The following is an 11,687-nucleotide window of genomic DNA, read 5'->3' on the forward strand; positions in this document are numbered from 1 at the left end:
AAATGCCTGGGATCGTTCTCGCGTGCAGCCAGGCCTGAGAACAGCGGCTCTACAGAAACCCCCAGAAGCACAGCTCTCTGCCCTCCTGACTGCCGCAGAGGCTGGCTCAGCAAGCAGACCCATCAGCAGGGCTGGGTGAGCGGCTCTCCAGCTGTGGGGGCGGGGCAGCCACCATCGGAGGCCCTGATGGTCCGGTATGGCCTGGGCAGTATGCTGGCTGCTAGAGTGTGCAGGGAAGCGGCTAGAGCAGGGCTGGGGGCGGCTTCGACAGCCTCCTCTGCTGGCAACCAAAGCGCTTCTCCCCCACGTCTGTGCGGGTCACAGGGCTGCTCTCCGGGAAGCTCTGTGGGATGAGCTTCCCGCGCGGGGAGTGTGCGCTCTGGCACACGTCCACGTGCCCACCGAGCTTCGTGTGGTCCTGGCATTTGCTGGAAGGAACGCAGGAAATGAGAAGCAAGTGCTTAGTACCTCCTGGCATGGAAGAGATTTCAGAGTTAACGCCATCCAGATGGGAAGCCCTGGATAATAAAATACAGTCCGAGACCAAAGCCGACACAAAAGAAGATGTGACATGATGTGGCTTAGGTTCACTTCATTAGAATTTGCCATCTGCCTTATATTCTTCTCTGACGGTAGTGCATTCTTAAAAAAGCAAATAAATAAAACCGACACATTTCAAAGGTTCCCCATGGTCTATTGCAGTGTTTTTCAACCTTTTTTGGGCAAAGGCACACTTGTTTCATGAAAAAAATCACAAGGCACACCGCCATTAGAAAATGTTAAAAAATTTAACTCTGTGCCTATATTGACTATATATAAAGTAATTCTCTTGAATAGGAATCAAATAAACACAAAGAAAGTATTTTATAATTACTTTATTATGAAATATTAAGTAAACAAAATGGTGAAAAATTATAAAATTCTTGTCTTGTCTGCACCTACGGCACACCAGGCAACATCTCGCGGCACACTAGTGTGCCTCGGAACAGCGGTTGAAAAACGCTGGTCTATTGTGTTGGGTGCTGTTTGTCTGAGGGGCTCTCTGGTGGTTAGAACTCAGGAATGTGTATGCTGAGGAGGCTCCGGCCTGGCTCCCTGCTGAAGGGCCCTCCCCGGGCGGCCTCTGTATAATTATGTGCAGGGAGCGGGGGTTGTGGTTGGCTGCAAAGCCAGGAGGTAAGCAATTCTCTCAAAAACAAACCCTGAACACAGACCGTCACTCCCTATCTGACATCATGTTTGATAAGTCCTCCCGCCTCAAAAACACCCAAAACCACAGGATTCTTCACCAGGGGCGTCTTGTCGGGTTAAGAGGATGCCTGGTTGCTCCCCAATGGAACTCCCCTGCTGGTCTCCGAAGACGCCAGTGGCAGCAGGTAAGTCCCGGGGCCCCGAAGGGAAATGCTTCCCTCTGAATTATTGATGGATTCCGGGTGCAGAGAACCTGCAGGCATCAGAGGGAGCTGGCGGACGTGGCAGCGTGAGATGGTGACTAGAGCAGGGAGGAGGGTTTGTTTGCGGCCTGGCTGTGGGCAGCCAGACCCGCTGGGGGAGAGGACAATTTTAGAATTTTTACACTTTGACGTTTCATACTTTTAAACTTGTTTTTAATGAGCTCCATAATGTACATTTTACACATGCTGTAGAACATGCTAAGAGCAGATAGAATGTGAAATGATAAGTAACATATAAGGGGAACATGCTCAAGTTTTTTAAATTGATGATATGCATGGTAACACACAGCCACACACACACACACACACACACACACACACAAAAAGAACCTAAGACTGCAGAAGTCTGAGAGGTATGTGATCCTGTTACAAGCCCTCAGGGTTTCCAGTTCTTTCTCCCTGTGATCTCTCTGAGCAGTGACAGAATCAACCAAGTGTGTGGCTGAGGAAGGTTTCTCTTTACGTTTCCTCGTTGTTTTGAACTGATAAGATGTATCATGAGAAGCGTTGTTCCTTTGCTGGACCTCTGAGGAGGGTGCAGTTGAATAGAAGAGCTGACGATGTAAGAACAACACAACCCGGTGCCTGTGAGGTCTTCTGCCCCCGTGGGTCTGGTTGCCTGCCGCCAGGCGACAAACAAGCCTTCTCCCTAACCAGGACCCACCGGATAAAGGGGCATTTTACTCACATGGTTCTCTGTGTCTTTTCTAAACTCATGCAGCCAAGCTTTAGAAAAATATGAACCGTGCAGGTAATGTCAACATTCACCCGTCACTTACTGAGACATCGACTGGCTGTTAGAGCCTATTTTGTAGCATGATGAAGATCAAATGAGATCGTGGCCTGCCTTGCCTGTAGTGAGGGGCTGGTAAAGATTAGTTTCATTTATATGCTTTATTAGTATTAAGTTTTACTATCTGACATAGCTCCCCACTTGGCCTAACTATCTCGAGGTGGTTGTCTAGCTGCCGGAGGGTATTTGGGAGCCTGGGAGATGTAGCCTCTTTACCCTCTCTCCAGGCAGGCCTGGCCTTACCTCTCCTGGTCACCAGGGGGCGCTCAAGTCTCCTCTGATACGCAGCGTTCTGACTGAGCAGGTCCCTGGCTGTACACCCACCTGGCCAGGTTGCTTGTCCTTCAGAAAAGGCCGGTGTAACTGTTAGGGCTGAGAACCCTGCATTATAAAAAGTAATATCTCCATTTTCTGTGTCCATAAATACGTATTGAATTTAATGAAGATAAAGAGAGGCAGTAATTTAAGTTAAAAAAAAAAAAGTCCCTAAAGGTAGATAGAATAATAGCAATACCACAGGCAGGGGTGGAGAGGAAATCTTTGGGGTTTACTATTCTTCTGACAATACCACAGAGTTTCAGCATGATCTGTCTACATGAAGTCTGTCTAGCTGTCCTCCTTCCTCAATACTGAGTGGTGGGTGGGGAAAGGCCCTGTATTTGGTGGCAGTGGTGCTGGTCAGGGGTGTGACAGAGGGAGACCCTAGGCCTCATGGGAAAATGAAAGTAGACCATGTCTATGTCCATGGCAGGATGTCAGCTCCCCGGTGCAGAGGTGTCCTGAAAGCTGGCACTGAGCCATGTACCTCGTGCAGAACGAAGGGGCCTGGAGGTCAGCTCTTGGGAGCCATGGGCTGCCTGTGTCTTGGTCAGCTTGGGCTCCCATAACAAAATACCAGGGACTGGGCGGCTGTTTCTAGAAAAGCACTCTAAATGATAAAATACTTGCACATGACCATTATCCTGTCTAACCCCAAAGGGCCAAGTAAGAAGCAGGCCTCGGGATCTGGGTCGCTCAGAAAGAATCAACTGGAGGCAGACAGACGTTCAAACCCCGGCTCTAAACCTTGGCTTCCTCGTCTATTAAGTCGGCATAAAACACCCGCCCCATGCCCTTTCTGCAGGGGTGACGTGAAATAATGTGCGTAAAGCACTCTGCACAGGGCCTGGACTGTAGGAAGTCCTCAGTAGAGGGGTTTGGGGTGGTGGGGAGGCAGAAAATAGTGCAGGGAAGGAAAAATGTTTCCCTCTGCCTGTTGTACACAAGTCAGCCAGGCAAGACAGACCCCCAAGAGAAGACAAACGGAAGTTCATTCACGTGTGCACCATGCACTGGCGAGGAGCATACCCAGTGACGAGCAACCAGAGGGGGTGGCTAGAATTTGAGCTCATACGAAAGGGGTGTGGGGCTCCAGGCCAGGGGAGGTCAGCTATGGGACCGTGTCAGGGAGAGAATGGTAGCAGGCTGCTCAGGGAGGCGTAGCATGCAGACCCACGTCAGTGCCTTCTAAGCTAGTAGGCGTGGTTGGGAGTCCTTCTCTTCCTGGCCTGGAGAGGGACACACTTTTCACACAGAGAAAGGTCCTTCCCCCAAGGAAAGCACATGCCCTGTTTTCAGAATTTTCCCTGCATCCGCTGGTTCTCCATGCCAAAGAGGCGTATTCTGGGGTGGCATGTCCTGGTAGGCTTCCATAGTCAACAAATAGTCACACCAGCGCTCTTAGGGGGTTCCTGCTTCCCAGGAGTGACCTGCTGGGCCTGGCACCGCCAGGAAAGAAGCCCAGCCCTCCGAGTTCTCTGCCCTCAGAAAGGAGGCTCGCTGACTCACAGGGCCTGGTCCTGGGGGAGGCTGCAGAGTCAGCCACCACATTGCTGAGTCAGGATCCCTGAAAACACCTCCAGGGCCTCTGTGGATGACAAATTAAAGGTGCTCACCGCCTGGCAGTGGGCTGGGCTGCAGCAGGTCACGAAGCAGCCAGGATGTTGATGATGCCAAGTTAACCAGAGCCTGAGGCTGTTAGTTTTTTCCGCTTTAGGGATTTTATTTTTTTATTATTTTTGCTTTTGACCTAGACAGCTGTGCAAGGAAGGCACTGTTCGTGTCAAAGTCGCATGCCGTGTATGGGTTCTCTCAGGAGATATTTTATGAGTAACCGCTGTCCGTCAATAAGGACTAACACAGTAGAGGCAAAAGTCTGCTCCTCTTATTTAATCTCTTAAAATAAACTGAACTGATTGACAACCAGGCTGTTGTTCTACTTTTCTCTATATCTATCTGGTGCTCAGCTCAGAGCCTGGTAGTCACAATAAAATCACCCTGGGGGCTGTGTTCCATGCACTATTTTATTTATTTAACTTGATTTTGTTTTTTTATTTAATTTATTGATTTTTAGAGGGAGAGAGGAAGAGAGAGAGAGAGAGAGAGAGAGAGAGAGAGAGAGAGAGAAACATCGATTTGTTGTTCCACTTATCTACACATTCATTGGTTACTTCTCGTATGTGCCCTGACCAGGGATCCACCCTGCCACCGTGGCATATCAGGGCCATGCTCTAACCAACGGAGCTACCCAGCCAGGGCCCGGGCCCCATTCTAAATGTTCACCCAATGTCATCGCCAACCTTAAAATAGCTCTAATATTATCCCCATTTTCTAAACGAGGAAAATGAGGCAGGAGAAGGTTAAATAATTTTCCCAGGTCACACAGCCAGCAAGTACCGAGGTCGGGATTTCACAGCCAGCCTGCTCTGGTAACCTCTGTGCACTGCTGCTTCCATGGTACACGTTGGTGTCAAATGAATAAAGACTGAATGACCAAGGCATCGTGTGTGTGTGTGTGTGTGTGTGTGTGTGTGTGTGTATGTGTGTGTTTGTTTCTATGAACTAAGAAGTGTCCCCTGTGCTTTCAGCGCCTCAGCATGGCCCCGTGTGTGAGTCTGCTGGTCTTTCTCCACGGAGTTCTCACTCTGCAGATGGTGAGTGACGCTGAGCCCTCCCCCTTCCTGCCCGGTGGGGCTTCTGGGTTGACCCAGAGGATCAGAGTCACACGCTGCGGGTCCACAGGGCATCCAGATTTCTGATATTCTGGAGATAAGATTAACTAGGTCTGTTTCCAACCTCCCATTCTTGCCCTCTTTTTTTATTTTTTATATCCATTCTCTCCTTCAAGAAAGGATCTATCAATAAATTCATTTTTGGTGAAATGAGGGTGATCAAAGTTACTGAATAGTCAGCAAGTTTTCAGAAATAATGTTTAACCTGCTGACTCTACGTCTTCGTAAGGCGGGAGGGTGGGTCCTTCTGCTCCAGCATCTCCACAGCACCCTCTGCCTGGAGGACATGCACCAGGGAGGTTTAAGTTTTGTTTCTTGATGCAGAAGGAAGAGCCTAAGGCACAAAGGGAGATGAAGAGGAGAAGGTTGGAGATCTGAATGTCTGCTTCTGAGGTTTCAACATGCTGCTGTTCTCCTGGCCTTTTCCTTCTGCCCCCGCCCCCTGACCCCCTCTCCCCTCCCCCCTCAGAGCAGCCCTCCTCCTCTCCCAACAATCCAAATACCTTGTTATCCCTGAGAGCGCAACAAAAACAGCACTTCCCTGACCCACCCTCACCTAAACTCAGACATGCTCATGCCTCCTCCTGCAGTTATTAAAACACTATATATATATATATATATATATATATATATATATATATATATATATATAGTGGTGTCAATTGGGGGAAAAGAAGACATATGTAAAACTTTATATGTTTTTGTTTTTTTTGTTTTTTTGTTTTTTATTGATTGCAGAGAGAAAAGGAGAGGAGATCTAGAAACATCAATGATAAGAGGTCACGGTTCAATTCCCGGTCAGGGCACATGCCCAGGTTGTGGGCTCGATCCCCAGTGTGGGGAGTGCAGGTGGTTGACAATTAATGATTCTCTCTCATCAGTGATGTTTCTATCTCTGCCTTTCCCTTCCACTCTGAAACCACTAAAAATATTTTTGAAAAAGAAAAAGAAGTAAGAGTTAAGGAGTGGAATTGGACAGTCCAGCATTGGCTGCTGCATGGATTCACTCACTGAACCCCCGCTAGTGTCAAGTCTGGGCCCAGCACTTCATTGTAGTCCCCATGGGAGGATCCGCTAGGAGGTGCTCAGCGGACACCCCAGAGGGTCTAGACATGGTGAGGACCAGGGTTGTCTGACGTGCTCCATGCCACTGTCCACCTCTTTTGGAGTCATCATCCCCCTCTGAGAATCCATGTGGATCTTCCACCCCCACGTGAACATTGAGCATAAACTGTCACACAGACCTTCTAGAAGTCAATGGGCTTCTAAGATTCCAGGACTATCCTGCCCTACGGGTAGGCCAACTACTGTCCACTTCCCTACAGTGAAACAGGAAGAAAGGGTGCTAAGGCCCACACCTCTCTCACCATCCCAGCTGACAAATCAAATCAGGACTCTTTTTCCAGCCTCCAGCCAGCATAAATTCGGCTTCTTTGCTCCGTGAAAGTGAGGTATCTTAGCAGTCCAGAAGGTAGAAACCTTAGTCAGACCTGTGAGGACCAGGGAGGGAGGGAGAAGAGCAGTGGGGAGTGGGGCATCCGTGATTTCTCTTTCTGACGATGCTGGGACATCGGGGCCAGGCCAGTATGTTAAATACCGATACCTTTCCCCACTCCCGCAATCCCAACAATCCAGAAAATTTCTTGTTCTTCACACAAACCACCTGCAATATCTATATCCTTTTGTCATTTATAATGAACATTTTATATTTATGAAGTAAAAGATAGATTATTAATATATATACGGTGTCCCAGAAATGTATACACCCTTAACAGCTAATAGCTCAATTGATGTTTATTTCTTTTCAGATTTAACCCATTGGAATTAATAAATATTCAAAGTTTGTATACAATTTTGGGGGGATACTCTGTATATGGTACAGATGTCCTATGCCATTTTTCTTTCCTTTTTCCTTTGCTGTGCCCTTTCCTTTTTAAAAATTGTAATTATTTAGAACGCCATCTTATTCTGTTTTAATCTATGGCACTGAATAGGAAACATTTCTAGTGTCAAGTTCTATATTTCCTCTAAAATAAAAGAGCTACAGTAATTGTGTGCTTTCTACCTGCTTGTGATTCTGCTTCATTTTTTTCTCTCCTCCCCATTCCCCTACACACACACACACACACACACACACACACAGACATACTCATTTCTGCTTTTAAAATCCTTCTAGCCACCACTACATTCTTAGAAAAAGAGCTTTTGACTCTTGATTGCCCTTGGTAGCATCTGGAACCCCTCCGTGAAAATGCAATCATAGCCTCAGAGGATATTAGTATGGGAAGGGGACTTGCAAGTTATATTTTCAATCTTTCTACTCCCCGGGACTCTTTTGTTTGGCCTTTTACCTACAGCCAACTCCTTCACACAGAGGTTTGATGTTTTAGGAATCTTGTCTAGCAACTGCATTCTGCATTTCATTCCTTTTCTTCACTCTTCATAATCAAATAACCTCTTACTGGCCATGCTCAGTTAGATTACTGGCTCTGGTCTTAGAGGATGTGTCAATTACGTCCCATAAATATCTGTGTCAATCTATAGCCAGAGCTTCTGATTGGTTTCCTAACACAAAACACACAGCGCAAAGCCTCTCCATTTCCTTCCCTCCTCCCTCCTCAACCCCTCCCCGCAACTGTCACAAACCAAAACATTGTTTGACTTCAAAACATTGGGACTTCAGCTTAGGGATCACTCAGAGCAGGGCCCATGGACTTCACTCTGGACATTCTTTTGGGCCTGTCACAGGATTGCAGTAGGTAGATGGTGTTTGCAGGGGCCCTAAGTAAAACGCAAATTGTGTTTAGGACGCTCTAGTGGAGATAACTTGGAAGTGGGCAACACTTAAAAAATGTCTAAATATCTGTGCAGATACGTCTGTAATCCAGATAAATCAGTTATGATCACCTTATTTCCTGAGAGTGAAGAGACAGGCCTTTTTATACTTACTTTGAAAGTATGGATGGAGTATTCCAATCCTTGTTTTTGGGAAGGAAGCAACAGACTGAAGGAAATTAAGGGTTCTGAGGCAACCAAATTCTTCTTTTATAGAAAGGGGCGTTTGGCTTGTCAGACGAGAGCAGTGACAGCAGTCCTGGGCACAGAAAAGGCTACTACGTGTTTCAGCTTCTGGTAAGTCACAGCACGTTGCCTTTCCCAAAGCACAAACGGAGTGACCTGGGACGGGGTTCCTCCACAACGCCCCACTGCTTTGGGGCTGGATAGTTCTTTGTCCCCGGGTGGTCCTGTGGGCTGTGGGATCCTTAGCAGCATCCTAGGCTGTCCCTACAGATGCCCTACCTGCTCTGTATGGCAGCCAATGATGTCTCAGACATCGCCAAGTGTCCCCTGGGGGGCACTGCTCCTGGTTTAGGATGCTTGCTTTCGATAATTTACAAAATAAGTCCGTATTTGAATTGTAGAAACTTAGTACAATGGTAATATTTGAGAGACTGGTAAAATCTGAGTATGTCAGAATACTTCAGAATTTTGTGTACTGAACCTAAGTAGAAATGTTTTGGATTTAGTGAAAAAGGTGTGTGTTTTTTTGTTTGTTGTTGTTGTTGTTGTTGTTATTTTTTTCATATGAAATACCTCTGTCATATGAAACTGTCCTGAGTTTAGAAGTCATAGTGTTGAAACCAACCACTTTAATTCTAATACCATCTTAAAGAAAATCCCAAGACTAAAATGGCACCCACGACCAACAACAAACAATTAGACACGTAGGGCGTATTGATGAGGATGTTTGTGGGTTCCAATTCCTGCCTATAAAACTCCGTGTTTCCCTTAGCACAGCTGACAGAACATGGGCTCAAGAGAAGCTGTGACTTAACTCACATTTGCTTGCAGCACTGAACTATTCTAACAGGCATATGACCTATGATGGTAACTAGGTCAACAGAGACGAGAAGGATATAAATATACCAGGACAAATTGATTGGTCCTGGGGTATATGCAATATGGCACAGTTATGCCCCAAAGACTTTTTGGTTGGAAACGTCCTAGCATTGTGTCACATTGATAATAAAGGAGGACAATAAAACAAAAGGACAAAAAATATCTAGTCCACCTTAAGTGTTTAGCCAAAGCTCCATCACGGAATGGACTCAGGTGGGTGGTAGTGACCAGGATGCACACAGCAGGGTCTAAGGATACTTTAGGACCTTCCCACTTGGCTACACTGACAGGGGCCCACCCTCATGGCTTGTTTCCCTGTGTCCTGAGTTTGCCTCTGTGTCCTGAGTTTGCCTCTGAGGGGACAAATATAGGCAACTCACCCTGGCCAGTGTGGCTCAACTGGTTGAGCATTGTCCTGTGCACCGAAAGGTCACCTGTTCAATTCCTGTCAGAGCACGTACTAGGTTTCAAGTTAGATCCCCATTGGGGTGCATACAGAAAGCTCCTGATTGATGTTTCTTCCTCCCCACCCCCCCCACCTCTCTCTGTTTTCCTTCCCTCCCTCTTTCTCAAATCAATAAAAATGTATAGTTCTTAAATGTAGGCAAATCAGGAAAAAGCCAAACCAGTCTCCTGAGTTAGCCCAATTTCAACCACACCTACCTGTTGCATGTCACAAAGCCTTAGGATTCCCCTTGTTTTATCTTCTGTCGAAGTTACATATGCAGGGTCTCTCACCCTCACCGCTTCTCCAGGCTCCTTAGGGCCCAAACTCTGTCAATTAGAATGGTGGTGCCACCTGTGTATGCCAGCCGGGAAGTGCTTTCTCTAACTCGGTCTCTGTCCTTCTACTTACAGCCAATTCAAAGACTGAAAGAGAAACGAGAGAATGCTTTTGACAGGAAGGCAGCCGACTTGCTAGCTCTGTGGACTTCCAGTGTTTTTGGAGCTCCAGATAGAATTAGAACCACTGTCAACACGGAGACAAGCTTCCAGCTTCCGCCAGCGCCTGCCATTCCCAGACAGAGCCCACCCACTCTGACTGCCCCTGTGCCGGGCAGCACAGCTCTGAGAGGCCCTGTCCTCACACCCGCCACCCAGTCCAAGGGATTGGAGAGCAATGGAGAGACCTCTGTATCTGGGAACCTGGGGAACTACTTCGGCATGTCAGCCAGGTTGCCCCTGATACCCCAAGTTCTGACTACTCCAGGCCTCCCCACAACGGGAGCACCTCACAGCACCAGCTTCCCCACCTCACCCACAACTAAGGAACCCCGAGGAGACATGTAAGCTGAAATGCTTAGTGCCTCCCCCGCCCCTGCCTTGGGAGGAGACCTGGACCCACCCCTGCCAGGCCCTGGTCACCCACCCCTGGCAATGTATCCTGTGAGCCTGACTATTTTCGTTATGGGATTCACCTCAGTCAGTCACCAACTCCTCTAGGAATGACATTCAGCCAGAAAGAAGCTTCGCTGACCCAGGAAAGTGATGCTGGCACCTGCCCCACAACCCTGAGGCAAGTTCTCATTGTTACCTAAAAATAAAACAGCAAACTTCTAAATCACCTCTGCACCGTTATAATTTCCCCCCCCCTCAAAAGCCCATTTCAGGCAAAATTGGGAGACCATAGGAATCTGCTAACTATTGCCCTGTCTTGTCTTTTTTGTTTGTTTGTTTGTTTGTTTGTTTGTTTTGGATTTTCTTCCTGCCCTAGGAATTATTTCTACCAAACCTGGGGAGATTCTGCTGTTGGTCATTTACACTTTCAATTCCTGCAGTTCTTCGGGCTATTGCGTTAATCCTGATGTCATTCACTGACTTCCAACACTTGAGCTGTGGACTCCAGAGTGACAGAGGTAGCTCAGAATGAAACAAACAGAACAATTCAAAAACTGCAGAAGGAAAAGGTTCAGAAAAAAAAAAAAATTGTGCAGCCAGTTCATAGACGATCCTGGAAGAGATGATCCTGGAAGAGCGAGCAGATTAGAAACTAAAACTATAGCCAACTAGGCAGACCATTGTCATTGAAAAGCTTCAGCAACTGTTCAGTTTGCTATGGACTCACTCTGAGAGTTCAGTGGGGTCTTGTGTGCAGCACATAAAACGAAGAAATTAGAGCTGACTCAAAAGGAAGCAGTTAGCTGACAGCAAAAGGGATGTTATCTACCTTTAAAACGAAACTGGTTGCACAAATCTTTTTTTTTTTTTTAATTTGAGGTGTGTCTAATATTTTAATTATTTTAAAAAAATCTTTATTGTTGAAGGTATTACATATGTCCTCTTTTTCCTCCCATTGACACCCTCCAACCTCCCCTCCCTACGCCCCCACAGGCCTTCACCACCCTGTGGTCTGAGTCCATGGGTTATGCGCATGTGCATACAAAATCTTTGGTTGATTACCTCCCACCCACTCACTCTCCTCCACCTTCTGGTTGCACACATCTTAACACTGGGAGAAAGAAGAATGATGTTCAACACAGCAGAAATGAG

The 11,687-nt window shown here is 47.0% G+C and overlaps 1 protein-coding gene across 1 annotated transcript; it reads left to right on the forward strand.

The window, feature by feature from the left end:
- The first annotated feature begins 1,210 nt into the window (after window positions 1-1,210).
- LOC311611674 (uncharacterized protein) lies at window positions 1,211-10,760 on the forward strand. Its single transcript, XM_084864047.1, has 4 exons — window positions 1,211-1,376; window positions 5,154-5,219; window positions 8,349-8,429; window positions 10,056-10,760. Exons 1-4 carry the CDS (start codon window positions 1,236-1,238, stop codon window positions 10,485-10,487), a joined length of 720 nt encoding a protein of 239 aa, XP_084720173.1. The 5' UTR covers window positions 1,211-1,235; the 3' UTR covers window positions 10,488-10,760.
- The last annotated feature ends 927 nt before the right edge of the window (window positions 10,761-11,687 follow it).

The sequence above is a fragment of the Pipistrellus hanaki genome (genome assembly GCF_964339955.1).
Source record: "Pipistrellus hanaki genome assembly, chromosome: 1".
In the NCBI taxonomy this organism is placed as follows: domain Eukaryota; kingdom Metazoa; phylum Chordata; class Mammalia; order Chiroptera; family Vespertilionidae; genus Pipistrellus; species Pipistrellus hanaki.

Excerpts from the sequence above, each read along its gene's own strand:
- LOC311611674 (XM_084864047.1), top strand. The coding sequence starts at position 1,236 with ATGTTTGATAAGTCCTCCCGCCTCAAAAACACCCAAAACCACAGGATT. Across the intron at positions 1,377-5,153 it reads GAAGACGCCAGTGGCAGCAG|CGCCTCAGCATGGCCCCGTG; the intron begins GTAAGTCCCGGG and ends CTGTGCTTTCAG. Across the intron at positions 5,220-8,348 it reads GAGTTCTCACTCTGCAGATG|AAAGGGGCGTTTGGCTTGTC; the intron begins GTGAGTGACGCT and ends CTTCTTTTATAG.